The 20,740-nt window shown below is 45.0% G+C and overlaps 1 protein-coding gene and 1 long non-coding RNA gene across 3 annotated transcripts in view; one reads left to right on the top strand and one right to left on the bottom strand.

Moving 5' to 3' along the window:
• LOC119172161 (uncharacterized) overlaps nucleotides 1-19,046 on the bottom strand; it is a 26,371-nt gene extending 7,325 nt beyond the window's left edge. Inside the window, exon 1 of the long non-coding RNA XR_005109925.2 lies at nucleotides 18,792-19,046. This is a non-coding gene — a long non-coding RNA (uncharacterized LOC119172161). The remainder of the gene's footprint in view (nucleotides 1-18,791) is intronic.
• A 290-nt stretch (nucleotides 19,047-19,336) lies between these two features.
• LOC142814319 (uncharacterized) overlaps nucleotides 19,337-20,740 on the top strand; it is a 130,047-nt gene continuing 128,643 nt past the window's right edge. For both annotated transcript variants that reach the window (XM_075892987.1, XM_075892986.1), the window contains exon 1: nucleotides 19,337-19,807. In XM_075892987.1, the coding sequence (XP_075749102.1) occupies nucleotides 19,486-19,807 (322 nt within the window). In that variant the 5' untranslated portion in view covers nucleotides 19,337-19,485. The remainder of the gene's footprint in view (nucleotides 19,808-20,740) is intronic.

Raw genomic sequence — 20,740 nt, forward strand, 5'->3', positions numbered from 1 at the left:
CATAAGTTGTGACTCTTTCAGCAGACCTATAGGTCGGACTTCAGCGGCATCAGGAGGTCTGACCTTGACCTCATCTCAGCCTGACAAAAGTGGCCAACTCAACCTTATTATCAAGTTTGAATTGTCAACCTCGGGGTCAGTTCGTTATATCGAGGTGGGGAACTCACTCCCGTGTTCTAGTCGTTCGACACGAGAGGCTTGAAGCGACGACGCAGCCAATAAAGGGTTACGTGTCATGGAACCTTGTCTAGTAGAAAGTTCAAGCTATGTATACGAAACGTGATATCAGGTGTCTCATTACTTTGATTCACAATATAACTACATGTATACCGTCCATAAGGCCGCAGTATTTTAACACATTTTCGTGAACACAATCTCCCATTGATTCAAAATTTCTGACTCTCGTATAAAAACACTTTTTGGCCCTCCTAACTGAATGCCACGTACTGAGTATTCAGCCTCACTATACCGCAAGTACGCCGATGGTGTTCGGGCTAAAACTTTCGCCTGTACACGTTTAATGTCCTACTAAATGCCAACTTATACATCAAACTTCCATGTGTTTTCAGCGCGCTACATTGCCTTGGAATTTGCGTTTCAAGCCTCCTGATGGGCACATTGAATCCAGCTACTTTAGCAGCTAGTGCGCAGATCAAGAGGAAAGTGACTTATACCGTACATTTAACGGCACGGTTTTGTGCATGCGTAGAGGGAGTTTACCAAGCAGGCACGCGGACTGCAGAGGCGTATATAAAGGCTAGCTCATTGGCTGATGTAGTGCCGGCACTCACGTTACACCACAGATGCCACTTTCGTCAAAACCAAGTCTAATCAGGGTTTCTTGGTTTATTCCCGCAGGTATATGAGCAACGCTATAGCTTGTCAAGACATATTAGTACGTGTGTAAACGTTAGTTCATTAAATTAAAACCATCAAACTGCAGGTGGTTTTCTGGTTTAAACAATGCAAAGAGTCTTATAAGGCTCTCTATGTCTATTATCGCTCTGATGGCTTGGTGTAGACTGTGCTTGAGAGAGATAAAGCATTATTAAAAAAATAAGCTATGGCACATCAGGAGCAAATCTACCTTCCCCGTCGCTCCCATCGGTCGCTCGGAATCCCTTGAGACACGGCAGCAACAAGGGCATCACTGATGATGTCCTGCTGGACGCTGGGGTATGGGAAGGCCTCCCAGAATCCTATAGAGCGTGCGAGCTATCGTGCTAAGTCGGACATGTCCACACGATGTGGACCGAGTTTGCTGCCTCATTTTGTAGTGTGACCTGAACACATCAGGGTCTGGAAGCCCCTTACTGTAAGTACTGAATCAGTCGGGGCGCATACCCACGTACCATGTGTCATGGTATGCGGATATGCACCGTACGTGATGACAAAGAGTTTCATGACAGGCGTGTCATGTTATTTACGTTATGATCTCTCAGTCATGTTCGTAATGCGCTCCCACTCTCTCATACCAGTTTTGTATACCAGACCACGAGAGCACCCGACGTATGTGGCTATAGAAAGATAGCTGCATATATATAAACGGTCAAAGTATTTTTGGTTCGCAAAAAAAAAAACAAAAATGCTCCGCATATAAAAAGCATTCCTCGTAATGTGTAGATTGTGTGCATTCTATACAGTCTGACTGCTTGATACCGGAATGTCAAAATTGTGTGGATCGGATCTAAGAAGATGAAAGTTGTCGTCGACATCATGAGGCACGAGAACCAACGCGTGCTTGGGAATACGCTTCTGCAGAGTTCATGCCCGTGTGGCCTTTTCCGAAGGAAGATGCATGTCCTCATATTGTTACCCATTCCTTGACACCTAAGTGATTATCGTGCGTATAGCATGGTACTGCAGCAGGTTGTTTTAAAGGGCGTACGCATGTGAGTCTCCCACTCAAATACGTATACGCGCTCGTGCTCCATGGTATCAGTGATGTCTGCAGCATGCCGTCGTTTTCGAACTTTAAGTACACAAAACTTCGCAGCAAGGACTATACAATGCATTATGTGTAGTCGGTGTCATGTTGCACATATATAGAACTTAGTGAATAGGATCTTTCTATAGGAAGTATTGAAGTTGTAGGTTGGGCCATATTGGATATTTCAGCGATTGGAGGGAAATCCAGTTTTGAGTACAAGACGAAGATTTATTCATTGTGAGCTACGTGTTTCTGCTCTTTAGTTTTTCGGCTATTGGCTTTTGGGATACTTTTTCTATCTTTACCTGTTTTCCAAACGATCGTGTGGGGTTGTAGGTGTCTGCCGTGCATCATTAATAGCACTACTCAAATTGTGTTACAGCTAGTATACGCACCGCCGCGGTGGTGTAGTGGCTAAGGTACTCGGCTGCTGACCTGCAGGTCGCGGGTTCGTATACCAACTGCGGCGGCTGCATTTTCGATGGAGGCGAAAATGTTGTAGGTCCATGTGCGCAGATCTAGGTGCACGTTAACGAACCCCAGGTGGTCAAAATTTCTGGAGCCCTCCACTAAGGCGTTTCTCGTAATCATGTGGTGGTTTCGGGACGTTAAACCCCACATATCAATCAAATATTACAGCTAGTATACAAAAAGTAACACGTGCATTGTCGTTGAACCTGTCTCCTTGTGTTTTCTTGCGGAATCCGTGTAGAGTTCGCATGTTTCGCACACATTTAGGGTGTACTTTCATAAGAATTTCAGGAAAAAGTGGATTTATCAAAATGGCATAGGGAATGCTTTTGTGGTGCGAATATTGCCTAATTCCGCTAATTGTGCGTCTAACAACTACTTTCTCGCTAAACGGGTAGCAGCATGCGCACTTACCGTCGCAATTTAAGCGCAGTAATGGACGTGCTTAACTAGTTGAAGGAAGTCTATGCAATGTGGGTTTGCTCGACCAACTACGATGGGCTACGGAAGGAAAATGAGTTTACGAAGCAGCGTTGTAGTAATAGACATGGCGCATTCAAGGCAAATGTTTGCTTACGAGGACTGTTACTACTTTGATGAGCGTAGATTCCCATCCCAGTCTTCATGATTCCAATGAATTTCGACTATAGGGCCGGCTGCCAAATGACGTCATTAAACAGTCAATCGAAGAGGCGCTGATCCACCTGATGCAACAATGGTACGTTGTAATAGTGGATTCAAAAGACGTACCGTTTATCAGTCACCTTGATTCAGCGACAGGTTTGTTGGTAATAGAGCGCTAACGAAGCTCGGTATAACACAGTACTTGCAATTAATGTAACACAACCAGCCTGTTGCATCTTCTATGAGTTCAACACATATCAATGCCGTCATTAGGGAAGAGGAGCGCCATTTATCCACTGCGAATGTGCACATCCCAACGGTGACGCGTAATTCCAGACGTTTGAAGAACGAAAGGGGTGCATATAACCTGCAACTGCGAGAATGTTAGGCGAAAGTAATCGGGATTCAGTTTCCGTCGTCGTAATTGTTAGGACGAGAGACATCAGTGGGCAGCCAGCCCTAGTACAACCGAATTGCGAGCGTCTACCGCGAAATGCTCGCTTTTGTTCTAAACAAGTCCGTGTCTTTGGAACGTAGCTGGAAACGTCAGAAGACAATGACCGGCTGGCAAAGCAGTGCGCCAACCAGGGGGCGTGAAGTCGGCGCCACAGCCCCTTCCGCGAGCGTAATCGAACGCCAGTCGGCTCGCGGGCCAGCAGCGGCTTCATCCGCGGAAGCCCCCGCCGAGCGAGCCCAGACAAGCGCAACAATGGCAAGGCAGCAAAATAAATCGATGCCGCGGCGAGGCGGTAGTATAGCATGCGTGCGCTCGAGCCCTTGCATTTGTGCATGGCTAGTTTGCCTCCCCTTCGGGTGCTGCCTGCCGCCTTATCTTCTCTCCCTGTCTGCTGTATTTTCGCTATGAAGAAACGTCACGACTAGCTTTTATTTAGTTTGCGCTCGCTCGCGCCGCCGGGTTCGCGCTGCCGCCGATGGTCGCGATGAGCCAGCTCGGCGGAAAGGAAATAACACAAAAAAAAACACAAAAGGAAAAAAAACAGCAGCAGACGGCGGCTGACCTTGCTGCGTCGGCAGCAGCACGCGCGCACAGTAGCGAGCGGGACTTCGTGAAAGGGCGACAAAAAGAAGGAAAGACGGAGGGAAAAGCCCGGGGCGAACAAGCATCGCAGGAAAGGCAAACGCTCGCTATAGAAGAATGTCCTGCAATATCAAAGATTGCGATAATGAATAGGCTGATGCAATCATGTTGCAACAAATATTTTGCTGGTGATATACCCATCTAAGTAATAATGAGTTATTTACCTCTCTGAGCTTGATACTGTGATGTGTAGTCACATTTTCTCGCCAACGAACCTTCTGATGGAAATTCTCTCGTTAAATATTGTGCTGTACAGAGACTGTTTAGCTGCAATTCTAGTTCCTTTACAGCATTGCCACACCTTGACCTTGCCTGCTTTTCGCGTTTTCCATTGTAATTGCACAACTGGTCAAAAATTTCATGACATTGTAGTATTATGGTTATTCCAGAATAGCTATTCCATATCTGTGGTTTGTTATTGGGCTACTGAAATCTAAGCACCATTACACGCATTCCAATCCAATCGGTTCAATTCTACTCTCTTGTCTTAATTGTCAACTGTGCCACTGAGCTTCCCCAACTTCCTGAAACCAAGGATGGCCTGCTAGGTTGCTTGCGCTTTTGATAGAGTACAAAGTTTTGGTGGGTCACATCGAGAAATCTTCATGCTGTGGAACTCGTATTTTGCCGACTACTCCACAGGATGTCTCTTCCCAGTACTGTATCCTGCTTACTGTAAGAAATCTTCATGCTGTGGAACTCGTATTTTGCCGACTACTCCAGAGGATGTCTCTTCCCAGTACTGTATCCTGCTTACTGTAACACTTCGTTTTCGAAATTCCTCCGCCATATTTCGCAGCTACAAGTTCCTTATGTGGAAGATGAACATCTTTGTCCTTTTCGTCTATAGGTGCTGCCAACAGTGGGTCTGTGGTGAAAAACAAACTTTCTGGCAGATATGAGTGGCAATTTATAGTGGCGCTTTGTACAGCAGACACTCGATCTCTATACCCAACAGCGATAAGTACAGAAGGCGTATACATTGGTCTTACATCATATGTCTATGTCGAACCATGATTCTCCACAAGAAAGTTCGCCGGTTGCATGCAATATGTGCAAAAGACGCACGATGACATTGCTGTCTCCTCATACTTTTATTTAGTTCGTGTGTTTCAAATTTGATGCAACCATAACATCCACGAATACCAACTAGTGCAGATGCAAAGCATTATAACGGTAGAGATTAAGCGGTGAAGGTGATATATACTTCACGAAAGAGGTGTAAAAGTAGCGTTGAAGATGAAAACACAAGACTGTGGTAATGTTCAATAACTAGGTGAGTGAAGAATTTCGCTTTTAGTTGGTCCCTTTAATGTGCGCATGACTGCATTTCTTGGTAGGCTGCATGTAATCAGGATGCCTTGGAGTGCACGACAGTAGGTATGAGTGACTTACTGCTATCGCATAATAGAAATTTCTGCAATCACTGCTTGCTGCTGGTTCTGACAAGTGGAACAAAAACTTGGTGGCTGACAAATCAACTGAGAAGGTAGAGGACGTGCAGCACCCGATGGATGGATGTAAGAACTTTATTATGGTCCAGCAACCGACAAATGAAACAAAATGAAACACGATGAGACAGTAAATCTGTGTTGTAGATCAGTAAGCGAAGATGGGCACTTAGTATCTTATTCTACATTGGGGAGGGGTTGGATTGCAGTGAACACAGTGGACAGTACATGGGATGTACGCGGGATGTATATTGCAGACCCAATAACGCCACAGAATTGTAGAGAAGCGAACCGACACGCGCATATATATATATATATATATATATATATATATATATATATATATATATATATATATATATATATATATATATATATATATATATATATATATATGGCAAAGAAAAAGGAAAAGGCTAACGATCAAATTGCAGGTATTAGAAAGAATCAGCTCGTGCATGTGTGGGTTCGTTGGAGAATGTTGGGTAAGACATTTGTGTTTAAGTCTGATAAATGGGTTGGTGGTGAGGATGGCAATGATGCGTAGCGGATATTCCAGCGTAGAAAAAAAGAAGTACAAACAGCCGTCGGCCTATTTCTGACTGCCTATACGAAACTGAACATCGTCGTTGACGGCAGAAAGCTTCGTTGCACTGAGACCTGAAATTTGAAAGGCTAGGGAAAAGTCACCCGATACATTAACGGAATTTAAGAGGATTGTTCGCTTCGACCATGCTGCTGGAGTGGGTAAAATTGAGCTATAGTGGTAAGCCTGTGTTTTCATATGATGCAGATGAAGATTCATAGTGTGCTTAAGTTCAGGAGAAGATGAGTGCATGAGAGTACGTAAAACTCTTGAAAACGGAATGTCGCTAGAGACCACGTGCTCGAGAATTTCTCATCATAGTGCAGATGGAAAATTAGACGTATATATATTATGCATCAAGTGACATGGCCATCTCCTATTTCATTAACGCTATAGCTTTCCGGATTAACCTTTATCTCTTTTTTTTTTATCTTCTGCCCTTCCTCTCAATCTGGGAACATGACAGCTTGGCGTTGCTGACGCCACGCCAGCAACTCGTTTTTCACGGACCTTGATTCTTTAACAAATTGTTAATATAAAGATATGTTCATTGATGTATCCCTGCCGAAAAGTCTATGTAGTTTAGCAAACAAACGCATTGATCTATGTAATGATAGTCAGTGCATCTTTCGTCCAAATCAAGCACCGCAAAATGCTGGCAATCCATGCCTTTGGATCGTCATCTGAAAGCTTCTTTTAGTTTTTGCGGATACTATGAACCCATAGCTAATGACAGGCCTCCCCCTGAAGCAGCATGTTGTCAGCTTATCAGTGCGTCGATCGTATGACTCTGAGGATAAGTTGAGCATATGTCTATTCTCTGACAATATTTTTCCAATATTTTCACTAATGGTACACCTAGGTTTTTTTTTAATAATAGTTCATATTCGTATGCGCTAACCGTTTTGTGCTGCCGTCCGCCGATGGTTGAGCATTAAAATAAAAAAGAAACAAACAAAATATCTTCAGCTATGCCACAGAACAGCCCGTTCAGATCTGCCAGCCTTCTTGTCTTATATTACCGTGGGCGGTAAAAGGGAAAAGTCCTTGGCAGAAAACATTACTTGCTGGTTTCCGTAGTTAGAAACACATTAGAGCTACCGGAAAACGTACCCAGGAAATTGTACGTAACTGCTGAAGCTTTCAGATGAAAACTTAGCTACGCTGCCTCCCCATACCTGTCACATTCGCACACAATGTGCTGGTCAGTGTCGTAACTCAGACGCTCAGTTCAAGAAGTAGATAGCAAAGGCCTTCAGCTGATATTTTCGTGACAGAACAACGTGATTATTCATAATGGTATTGAGATAGAGTTGTCCTAAATTTAAGTCTGTTCACACGCCATGAATTTGTCCTGTGCCTCTGGCATATAACACACGCGTAGGTTTTGGGGAACTTGGTTTTCGGTTCAGTGCATGCATGATCGCTGGCTACTCATTACTTCCCGGGTCTGCATTTTGTGTTCAAGGTACGAGAAGTTTGAAAGATTTGAAAGTGAATGACGATTTGTCAAACTTTGGGTGAGTGCAACAAAGTGGCGTTCTTACCTAACGTTGTTACTCCCACCGGTTGTGTGTACAGTAAACATGTTAGCTATTTTACTTCTTAGCAATAGCCACGTGTAACATGTGATGTAATGTATAAATAATGTATGTTGTGGACGAAAATATCGCGATGTAACTTCTTTATTGGCAGTACATTGTTGATTTGTGTTTGACATGATGATTATGTCAGATTGTTTTCACTGCTCATGTATATTGTGGGTCCTGGACTTTATGTGTTACCTGCATGTTGCTACTTGATGTAAACAACCACTGATTTGTGTCAGATAAGTACCGAAGCCGTGTAACGAGCAAATTAATCGACCAACAGTGCCTGGAAGAAAAGTTGTTTTCAACAGACTCAGATGACAACGAGCGAGAGTTTAGGCAAATATTTGAACCACAACAGTGAGCTTTAAACATCGAGTTCAGCACCGACATTTCCTCGTTTTCTCTGGCGAGGATAAGGTTAAATTCTCAATTTGATTTTCAGCTGAGAGATAAGAGACGGGATTAAATAGTAGACTTCTGTGTAAGCCCCTATAGTTTACAAAGTAAGTTTCAAGGTTATACGGAATAAGAAAACAACACGGTTACATCACGCGCTATTTCGTTAGTGTATCGTAGACATTAAATACGGCACCTGACACTGTCTTCTTCTCCAATTCAGTCCCATAATTTTGATTGTCTTCATATATTTTCTGGTGGTGACTGCCGTGAATATCGAATGCCGCGACTTGACGAATGCCAGAATATCGCGTTCTCATCGCTGCGAATGAGAGAGCCATTGTGGGAGACGATCATTGTGTACTGAAAAAAGGATGAGCACTTAGACTGGTTGCCCCTCTTCGTACCTCGTTCTTAGAATCGTAGGTGATAACAAGAGCATTGAAGTACGTAAGAAAGTTTTATTTCATATATACACCATCTTTGAAAGCGTCCCATAATAGCCAGAGTTACAGCTGAACATTAAGAGCAATGATGTACGCAAGAAAGTTTTATTTCATGTATACACCATCTTTGAAAGCGTCCCATCATAGCCAGAGTTACAGCTGAACATCTGGCATTCAAGGTGCAATTGGTGTCGAAAAATGGAGAGAAGTAAAGAATTTCGATGCATACAAGTTTTTTTTTTTTTCTGAAATCTCCTCTGTTCGACTGCTTACAAGAGTACTGCATATAAAGGAGGCGAGAAATAATATACTTTAGTAAAGGCAGCAGCCCTCCGGGGCATTCGCGAAGTGGCCGCACCGAAAGACGTGGGACGTTACGTTGCCACGTGAGCGAGCGAGCAGCGCTTGCTGCGATCGGCTCACAGGCGCGCACCTAGCGGCGAAAGCAGCGGTTCGGAGCAGCAGCAGGAGCGGAGGTAGCGGAGCTGAACGACGGCTGCCGGACGGGGCTGGGGCTGTTCGTTGACCCCGGCGTCGTCAAAGGGGTTTGTGGCTTCATTCCCCGGCGTCGGCAGTGAGGAGATAGATACGAGGCCCGCGGGCGTCCTTCCTATACTACACCCCCCCCCCCCCACACACACACTCTTTCTATCCTCCGCACCAGCAGTGCAGCCCCGATAAAAAGCCGCGATAGTACACGCCAAGCTGGTGGACCCGTTCCTCCATGGCGACGACAAGGTGTTGTACTGCGCGGTCGGCCTGGGTTCGATAACCGCGGGGCCTCGCTCGTTGGCCGCTTCTTGGCGCTTTTCTCATTGGGATAGCGACAGCCGCGTCAAGCACAGCCGAGCTTGAAGGGGCCTGGGAAAAACCGCTGCCGTTCGAACGTCCAAGACGTATAGGAAAGAGAAAAAAAATTCCAGAATGCCTGGAAGGAAAGTCGTGCGAAACGTCTTTAAGTGCCAACGGGAATCGTTGTCGAAAGGGTTCGCGTTTCACTTCTTCCTTATCAGATTTGCTCACTGTTTCGTGTCCAGCACACTTTTCAGACTCTATAAGGGCAACGGGGGGTCCGTCGAGACTTTGCCCGACGCTACTGTAAATAGCGCCAGATGCCATTTGTTCGTGTTTCTGCTGTTGTACGTGACTGTATTTGTGTGCGTGCGTGCGTAGGAGCATCAGTCGTACCTGTCATACCGAAAAGGAAACAGCAGGTACATCAGCTATCATATTAGTTCAGGATTAATATCAGACAACCTCATGCTGTGATGCAATTAAGTAAAATCTAGTTATTCGCTCTTCGCTCATTTCTCTAACTGTGATGTTACTTCCTAATGCATCGCCGTAAAGCGGGTGCATCGCGTTCACTACCTACAGGTATCTCTTTCGCACTTTATAAGACGTAATGCTATACGTGGAGAATTTTTTTTATTACGGGTCGTGATACGACATTCTAAGGGATTCGGATGGCGTTTTACGACCTGAGGACTGCAGTTATGGGTGGCGCCTACCATCCGCGCGCCATGAGTACAGGTTCCGTCTTTTATATCATCCCAATGTTATCGTGTTTTCGTCTTTACGAGATGTGCCGCACGTTAATGGTAAGCACTTTAACGTGTTCTACCCAGAATTGGCAGTGATGGAATTAGAGGCATGAAATTCTAGCAGCTACACTTCGCCTCGTGTGTACCTAATCTTATAAATTACTTCAAGCCGGATGTTATAGGAAGATGAGTCAATACTTTTCCAGTTTGTTTTGACCAAAGTATCTGCTTATTTTATGGCATAAAAATTATCGAGAAACGAAAGAACAAGTGAGATTCATCTCACAAAGTCCCAAACATCAAGCGTGGGAGGTTGAACCAAAGATACCTGTGGTTTCAAAATGCGTGTGTTGCACGCAGTGTATCCATGAGTTGTGTATGAATTATGGATTTTCATTACTTTTCAAAAGTTGCCGTGATATCAGAGTTTCGGTCAGCTGTAAATTTAATGTAATTTCATTACATTTGAAATAATTTTGTAAAAGTAATTAGTAATGTAATTGAATTACTTTATGAATATTTTTGTCATCACTTGCTGTACCTTCCACACCGCACATTTTGTTTTCATTGTTAAGTAGCCGGTGCATCAAACATTCACAAACAAAATCGCGAAAATGCACCAAATGAAGCTTCTGATTTTAGTGTATAATTTTCTGTATCGCTGACTTAATTGGGTGCATAGGATACATTTGAATTGCCACCATGCAAATTCCTTCTGTCGTTATTAATGTGCCTCTCTTTCACTGACTCGCTTTGTTCCGATTATTTTCTATTTTAACCAATCGAATCACGTAAATCGTTTGTTGCTTATCTTTTTATTCTGCATGTTTTCGGGCATCACGTAATTATTCCCTTCGCTGTGCGTGTGCCTCCTGTTTGCCTAAGATCTGCGTTTGCTTAGATTTAGATGCACATTAAGGAACACCGGGTGGTTGAAATTTCTGACGCTCACAACTACGGCGTCTCTCATGTCATATCGTGAGTTTGGGGCGTTCAACCCCATGAGTTATTTTACTGAACTCGCTGCGAAATCGATGCGTTACAAGTAATTCCATTCAACAAGAAGTGCACTAATACTATATTATGTCAATGAACAGACAAAAGAAACTATTACAAGTTCCTTACAGGCTTAATGTCCTATAATGCTTGTGTTATTGCACTCAACTAGCGTTTGTTAGGTAATGTGTGCGCGATATTGTCCTATTCATCAACATTAGGCACCAGGTTCTCCCATTACGACCTCAGGCTTCCTTGAACCAATGGTAAAATATTCAGTCTGGGTTCAAAGTACACCATGGTTGCTCGAGTTTTCTGGTATACCCCATAACCAGCCGGTCTGAGAACTGGCTAACCTCCCTGTCCTTCCCCCCCCACCCCCCTCCTCCTCCTCCTCCTCCTCCTCCTTCTTCTTCTTCTTCTTCTTCTTCTTCTTCTTCTTCTTCTTCTTCTTCTTCTTCTTCTTCTTCTTCTTCTTCTTCTTCTTCTTCTTCTTCTTCTCGATCTTAATGCCAGAAGAGGCTTTGTTCGTACCTCAAGGGATCAGCATCCGACGGGGACATGAAGGCAATAATGTCAGGCTGGGCGTCGTGCATAAGCGAGCTCTGCGATCTTCTTCAGTGTCATGGAATTGAACAGGCTGCGCTCTGGAAAGTGCTCATTTAATTTGTGTACGTAAGCCTGGGCATTTTGCCGAGAGCAGACAGACACTTTTTTTGAAAACTGACGGAAGCAAGAATGAACAAACGGACGGAAGCACGGACGGTCTGACGGATGCTTCGCCCTACTCATCATCATTCCCTACGTAGATATGCTGTGATTTTTTTTTTCTGTTTTCCCAATCGCCCCAGCTCAAAGTACCCATCGAGTCAATGCTTAACATAATTTAACTATAATCTTTAGCTACAGAAGAAAGTTCAACGCAGAGCATTAACCACAATGCGGACCCGAGTCTTGGACATAGCGACATATATGCAGTAAAGAAACGTTTGAACCGACACGAAACTTGTTACGAAAACTAAGCAATCGTTTCAGCTGCATTCTGGCGCTCTCAACGTGCGATAGCAATTAACAATACAAACTGGGGAGAAAAAAATTGCTAATATATATACAAAACTAACATGGGCGTGCACTAAAGCGTACAAGTCTCATTTCAAGCAAAAATCAAATTTGTCAAAAGAATGTGCGAAACGGTTATAAATGGTCTTTAAATTAAGTTCCCTGAACACTTGTTCAACGTTTCATTAAATGAAGCGTTGACATTAAGAGAGCCTTAAGAGATGCTTTGTTTGTTTTTTTTTTTGGGGGGGGGGGGCGGGGGTTATTTAGAAGTTGCACCACCTCCAACCAAACTTATAACTAAAATAATGAACTGAAGCATATAAGGCCTAACTACTGGTCTCGGTATTCTTGCCTCTTTTATTTCTTTTTGGCATGCAATTCGTGGCTGGAAGTACAACTAGCGGCTATATGAAAACAGAAGGCTGTCTATTCAATCGCAGCGGATGATGCTTTGGTAACATTATATACGTGCCTCTCTGCGATGACATATAGAACGGCAAGAGGAGGGCAGAATAACTTATTTGTATAAACCTAATAACAACAGCATGTGGGCTTTTTCTGCTAAAACCATTAGTTAATCGCGTGACAATCTGTGTAGGGTACCTAGGGCTCCGGATATTTCGACCATCTGATCTTTCTTGGCGTGCGCATAGAGAAACGAAGAAATTAAGATATCGCTTTCTTTTTTTTTTCAGTACAGCTCAATATTACAATGTTCTCTTCTTTTATTACGCAGAAAGAAGTTGGACACCATGACTAGGAAGGCACGAGTTTTCCCAGTTCAGAGGTATGTGATAGCTGACATTTCTTGAAAAATGTGGTCCATTACCTCCCCTAATTACACGTGCCACGCTATTTTGACAGGCGTAGTATATATAGGCCACGCGTCAGAAAACACCGGGCCGTTGCTGGCTGTTCGTAACGTAGTAGTACTGCTATTCCAAACGACTAAGCGAAAAACAAGAAGCAAGAAAGAAAAAAAAGCACGAGGGACCGGCGTAGACTTCAACACTGACTCATCAGGAAAGAATAGCCATGACACTCTGAATAATTAGGCAAAGAAAAGCGGGGCTCCTGATTGGTCGCGCCTCTCGAATCGGAGTACTGGAAGTCAAAAGCAAGACGTGTGCGTCCTGCACAACTAACTTCTCTCCTTAAGCCGCACTTGATCGTACATGCGATGAGGATGTGATGTACAACCGAGGCGGCGGGGGAAGCCAGATTTGGGCGATAGAGCCGGTGTAAGCCGTAACCACCGACATCCTTATTCCCAGGGTGTAGGCACGGCGCTCCCGGTCCTTTCCCTCACAAATCAGGCGGGCGGAATGGCACGGCAATGCAAGCGAAGCAGTTGCACCAGCTGCAAGACTACCGCTTTGCCGCCCGCAGCGCTCGCAGCGGCGGATAAAAGCGCACTGCCGGCGTCGTTGGTTAAGCGACGAAGACAATGTAGCCCCGAGCACTACTCCCTTCTCAGACTCGCTTCCTTCGCGTGATGAACAGTTGGCAACAGTGAACGTACGGGCGTGCTCGCGCCAGGCAGGGGCAGCGTTTCGCCTCGCAACCGCTTGGCGCGCTTGGCGCGTTCAACGTGTCTGTGTGTGGATGTGCTTGCGCGCGTATACGTGTGCGCGCGCTGTGCGTATACGCTCCACATTTTACGAGAAGCGTCGCTGTAGAAGAGTGCGTACTGAAACAGGCACGGCAGTCAGGCCGGCTTCTTCCACTAAGGTCACTCTCACACCGAATACAGTGTATCCTGGGGCCACAACTCGAGCAGGCTATCATAACGCCATTGGTGTTACAGTGTACAGTGTATCCTGGGGCCACAACAGTGTATCCTGGGGCCACAACTCGAGCAGGCTATCATAACGCCATTGGCTATCATTTACCCTTTTTTTCTTCACTTTCTCGCGATGTTATTTATCTTTAGTGGCGTCGCAATATGTCTGTATCAAGGTAACACAAGGCGGGCAAAAGTTCAGGACAAGATGCGCGCCTGAAGAGACGAATATTATTTGGAGAGGGGGTACGTCTCGCAACAACTTTTCGACAACTATAGTCCTGTCTTCTGCAAGGCAGCAACTCAACAGCGACTCTTTCAAGACAGAAACTCCATTGCTTCGTAGCTGCCTCAACTAAAATTGGGACCACCTGTCAGAATATTGTCTCCAACAATATCCCCTGTTCCAGAATGTTTATAACGGTAATAAGGTTGTGCCACTTTTTCTTGTCGTCAAGAAACTTCTGTTAGCTTCTTTTTCTCAGTGCTTCTTTTTCTCAGAGCACATGCTTGAAAATTGAACCTTGTAGCGCGTACCCAAATTTGATGTATTTGACATACATCCGCACTATTATGCTGATCAGCCATTTTCATTGTTCAGTACTACACCATATTTAATTCGGTTCACTAACTACGGAAAGAATTTCTTTTCGACAAAGTTTTTACCACAATTAAGTTGCGCTAAGGTGTAAAAACGACCTCAATTCTCCCGTTAGTGCTGATGACTTCGCTCAACTTCATGCCACGAAGGGGAGATAAATTACGGAGGTAAATATGCACATATCAACTTTCAAGGCTCACCATTAGAAGCTCATAATGGCGGTCTAAGTTGGAACCTTGTTTGGCAATTTCGCTCAATGGTACAGTCACTATGGAGCGTTCCCTTTGTTAAAACAGTCTTAAGAACTTCACTGCCTCTGATAAAGATGGCTCATGGCTGGCGAGCACCAAACTGAACGTAAGTCATCAGCTGAAGATGTCTTGTTGCGCAAGTAGGCTGCAGTATAAATATATACTTATAGATATATACATACGCATCAGAAGAACCCATGAAATAAAACTTCCCTTTTCTCCGGATGTACATCAGTAGATGAAAAGCTCCATACCCTTTGTCTGAGAACATCAGCTCACCAGCCATTTCAATGAGCTCAACGTTATGAGGTTGAACTGGCTATTGCGACTTCCATGCCTCGCAGAGTGGCTAACACTTGCTTGTACAAACAATTTCCATGTTTTATTCTGAATAGAGCTGCCAAAGTGAGCGCTTCAATGCTCCTGTTATATATATTGTATTTTATACTAATAATATCCACCGAAACTTCCAAGGACATTCGGCTAAAGTCAGCCTCAGGAAAAAAAAAAACTGTTCCAGCGACCGAAGTGTTCCGTGTAAATGTTATTTTAGTACGTGTATAAGGCGTCAGTGTATGACGTTGTTGGCACCGCTTAATTCACAAAAGCGATGATAAATACAGATCTAGGTCACAAAACGTAGCTAGATATAGTAGTGTTGCTTGTGGCATTCTGTCAGTCTGTATTCCTCCTGACCGCATCCTCAACTTTTTTTTTTAGCTGCAGCAACTTTCATAATTTAACGAAACAGCCGAAAAAAATACCTGCGAGTGGAATGCGAATTAGCCAACATGTTTATACTTGCATATATGTAAGCAAACCCTTACTTAAACACACACACACACACACACACACACACACACACACACACACACACACGCGCGCGCGCGCGCGCGGAAGGCACTGAATTAAAGTAGCTTTATCCCGTCGGAAGGCCTCGTAGAAATGGCGTAAAATCGACTTAAACCTATATTCTCCCCTTTTGGCATTGGCATAGACAAGGGGGGTAGTTTAACCCCGAAAATTTAAATTTCAACGTTTCGTACGTATACGTTGGCATGCACTCATAACACACGTGGGGAATCAGCATTCCCCCTTTCTGGAAACAAACTTTTCGCTACGCCCTCAGTAGATTACTGCGACGACTGCACTTATGCCGAGTATACAACGCCTTCTATTTCAAAATACACATTGGGTTATCAAATCATGGAATAGGAAGAAATGCGATCAGTGTGCCGGCTGTGTGGTGAATACGGATCCTTAAGTGATAATCTAAGTGTTGACAATAATTGCTTCTGGAAAAAATTTTAACAACTAAATAAAATTGGACGCAAACCGGCATGTTACAGCAACGTCCATTAATCGCTGGCTATTCCACACAGTCCATTCAAGGGCTTTTTAGTGAGATGTGTGAGAAGTTAATCTGTACTCACTGTTCAAGAAAAGCTGCAGAAAATTTCTAAAGGTGTTAGTGAAAGTGAGACATGATGGCGCTTTATGTTTCACGAGGGCGCTATAAATGATACCACCCCTCATTTAGTCTGTAATATAGATGTAATTAAACGATACACACTATGTTCGTGTGTAAGTGCTTTCTCCATACTTAGTAAGTTATTACGCTGAGACTATTGCTTGCAAACCGACATTTTTCTGTCTTTTTTTTTTTTGCAATTTGAGTGCACAGATAAAGCTATATCTCTGAGACTTGTAGATTAAAAGAACCGTTTTGACGAATATGAAGAAGTATACGGCGTCAAAACAGGTGCATATAAATAATCATTCAAAAGCATTTCACATTTCAATCAAAATTTCGAAAAAAATTGACATCTTATTGATTACTGTAGGATACCGACTAACAAGGCAAATAGGCAGCCTTTCACCGGTTGTGTGAAAGAGAAATCCGGGACTGTCTCAGACGATCAAATAAAAAAAATGGCTTTCAGCCATCAGCGGTTCTCCTCACTCGAACAGATAATAATTCCTTACTTCACCCTTTAAAACTTCTGTTCCCCAGTTCTTTTTATGACATCTCCGCTTTTATTTAAAACGTCCTTGGATGTTAATCCGACATATAATGCTTTTCTAGCAGTAGAGTTTCACATGAACCACAATTTGACCTAGTGACATCAGTATCACGATTAGATGCGTGTGTAGTTGGTGGATACAAAACTAGACGTTGAGTGTACAGCTGTGGCCACTCTTGCATAGAAAGTAATTCGTAACCACTTGTCCACGTTTGCTGAAGGCTGTAACTTTCTGGGTGAGCCACCCAAATTTTCGTAATGACAGCGTTTCAATTCGTACCATGCACTCTTGTAACTCTTATCCTTTAGGTTGTACGTGTCATTTCATTTTTCACCCACTTTTGTAGAGAAAGTGTGCCATTATCTACGTCCACAGCTGTTCATGCATGGGTAGTTCAAATATAAATTAGTATGCGAATTAATGACTGAAGCACTACTTCAAACAAACACATGGCAGTTATTGTTAGACCAATCCAGGAATCCACCGTGGATGTACGCATTCATATACTTTATTCTGGGGGCAAGCATTGCGACTCCCTTTAGTACACGTTCCTTTTTTCTGAGAATCCTTAGCAAACTCTGTATACATATAGTTTACCGTAGCGTTAAAACACAATGCTAGGATAATTTATTATTTTACAGTCAGCTTAGTACTCCTGCTAGAGCGCCCCTCTTAAGGCATCACGTGCCATGTATTTTCACTATATGCAACACACACATTGTATAGCATCTGGCCGTCTTCTTATGTACACAAACTTACCTGGTGAGATAAATGGTATATTTGGGCATCAACTGCCTCTCAAAATTTTGCATATGCCATCTGCACCATACACTATTTAGGAATTTAGGATTTATTGTACAATAAGGTGTGTTTGAACAGCTTGATTTAGTATGCAATAATATTACTTTTTATTTTTTTGTGTTTTGAGGATGATACTTATATGCATAAGTCTGCCTATCAAGAAAGAGGCTGTTCAAAACTGTTGTATACTTGAAAGTGGCCACTTCATGTAATAATACATCGACACAAAGCGATGCATGTTTTAGGTGATCATTAACACAACAATGATGGTATTGCGCACAATAACAGCCACATAAGGAAGCTACGCATGCACACAACTGCTCCATTCAGATTGCTTGGTCATTCGAGCGTGAGCACAAGAAACGTAGTACCTCCCCTTATCGCATGGGCTCGCACCTGAATAATATAGCATACATCCATAGCACTGTGACAATATTGGCATCCACCACAATACTGACCATGAAGTATCAGTGAAGGATCGCGAAGATCACGGCACTGAAAGTGGCTAACATATTTAAAATAATCATACAAACAGTGTTTTGTTTCCTCATGCGAACGACGTTTATTTCTCACGCCGTTCCACAGATACATGCCAAGTGCAGGTTCCGACCAATGTAACCGCGATGGTTGGTCGCGCTGTCGTTCGATATGAATCGCAGTCTAGATTTATTCACCAGCTTAGGGTTACGCCAGGGTCACGCTAATGGAGATTACCAGGTCAGTTCGTAATTTCCTGCCAGCTAGCGTTTCCCGCAACACTGCCGCGTTACGTTAGTATTACTGTCCTTTCAGGAAGGAAAAGTATACCCGCCCCTCACCATTAGCGTATCGTACTAACCGTCCCAGTCACGACGGCGCCGTTCCGCCTCAAACAGCCAGCATTGATGCGGTTCACCAGGGCGCAGTCATCGCACTCGCATGGAGTTCGTCATTGCTGGCATGCAAAACGTGCGAGACACTGTTGCATGCATAGCGCGCGGTTAACGAAAGACCGCCTTCCGGCTACACATCCATACGGTGACGATCGACATTTCAACGTCGCCCCTGATTCGGCGTCGTCAAAGATGGCTGCTGCTCTCGCAGGCGCGTCGACTACGCACAAAGGCGCACATAGAGGTGGCACTGATACGTACCGGTGTCCCGTGTACTCCGAAGCATATTTAGCTAGTTGGCACAACTGGCTCCGTGGGCTTAAAACACGACGAGAAGTGTCGGCCGGAAAAAAACACAGACTGCCGAGCTCCGCTGCGCGAGCACTGCGTCGTATTCCAATCTGCCTGTGAAAATCCAGACTGCGCCCTCGGCAGCAGACCGGGGGAAAGAAGGGAGGAAGAACGAGTGGATGAGAGGGGGGGGCATAGGATAAAACAAAAAAAGAGCGTAATAAAAGAAATTACCGCGCCGCTGCCGGAACCGGAAACTGTGCATTTTTCTTGTTGGTCTCCTCACGCCTTGTCGTCGGTGTAGTCACCGCTTCGAGGCTACTTCTCTTTCTTGGGTTTGCTTCCCTTCTTCACCGGCGGGGCAGCCCCCTCCTCGCCCCGTTTTCACGAGTGTGCGCTTGTCATTCAATGCCCAAAAGCAGCTCCTCATTGGCCCGTTTGAACGGACGCATAAAAAATGGCGATGCCGCGCGCCGTTCATTGGCGAAAAAGCCTGTTTGGGTTCCCCTCCCCGGACTCGCGCCACGGCGGCGTACCTCCGCCGCCATGAGGGAGAAAGAGGCAAGGGCTAGAGAGAGAGAGGAGCTTAGTTTGAACGGTTAGGCCTAGCAGACGGCTGCGGTGGCTCGCCCGCGCCGCGGCGGGGGCCTGTTTTTTGCGCGCCATGGGATTGCAAAGCTCGACGGAGAGGCCGAAGGCGCGCAACCCTTTCGCTCCGCCGCAGGAGCCGTTGGCCGCCGCCGGGAGTCGACAGAGGGGCGCGCGCGCCACGCGGCCCTGGTCCCGCCGAACAGCGAGGGCACACCGTGGCGTGTGCAGTGCTGTGTGCCGACGGCGTCTCGTCGTTGCCGGCGCTGTGCAGTGTGTTCTGTGCGCTTCTGTGAGCAAGGGGTATGGTATGCTTTGCACGCGGCTGCCGTCGCTGCAACGCAGTGGGCGACGAGGGCGGAGGCCGCAGCACCACTCGGAGCCGTGCAACTTTGCAGGTGAGTCCGTCACCCCGTTTCTCTCTTATCGCGACCGGCACTGTTTGCCAAACCCGAAAGTGTCCTCGACAACGCGTTTTCTCCTCGCTTTTGTTATGTTGGTCCCTTGTTTTGCACAAGAGTGCGCGACCCATATTCGTGTCCTCCGAGGTGCACGATCTAACGTTCCACGTGTACCGAACGAGGCGCGCGCGCTGCTTCGCCGCTTCGTCGCTGGGGGGAAGAAGCGTCGTGGGGTTCCAGTAGAGTTCGGCCATTCTTTTGCTGGTGCTAGTCGATGCAAAAACAATTAGACTGAGCAAATAAAATGTGCTAGTGAGCTGAGTGTCCCCGATTTCGAGTCCGCTCTAGGATGTGCCTCTAGCGATCGGGTTATTGAGGGCACGCGCGGGTTGGGCAGGTTGCCTGCCCTTCGTTCGGTTGGCCTCGACTAACGGACTAATCTTGTCGCACTCTCAGCGCGATATCTGTGACCAGGCTCACTCGATTGCGATAGCGGAGGGCTGACACGTTGACTTTTTTTTATTATTATTATCTTACTTCCGAAGGATGCCACGCGCCTCCCTAATCTGTTTCGAATTGTTTCAAAGTTTGGCGTAAAATACTGTTAGCTCAATTTGGCACTCTGGAGGTGACTAGAAAAAATTACGCTGAAGCCGCTCAGCTTTTTTTTTTTTTTTTTGAAGTCGTGCGCCGTTTTTTGTGACCTCAACATTTTCGCGCGCTTTGCACAGCACTTAACCCATGGCTGGTCATAATGTCGCTGTGACTCGCAACTTATTACAGTATCTGGAGAGTATGAAAACATTACGAGGTGAACGTAAATTGCGTCTCCTACATATCTGTCCAAATATTTGCCACTCCTCAGGCCCCACTGCACGCGTTTCCAGTGCACACATATGATCTCCGTATAGTCTTTTGGGACTATCACAT

Source organism: Rhipicephalus microplus, chromosome 4 (genome assembly GCF_043290135.1).
Source record: "Rhipicephalus microplus isolate Deutch F79 chromosome 4, USDA_Rmic, whole genome shotgun sequence".
In the NCBI taxonomy this organism is placed as follows: Eukaryota; Metazoa; Arthropoda; class Arachnida; order Ixodida; family Ixodidae; genus Rhipicephalus; species Rhipicephalus microplus.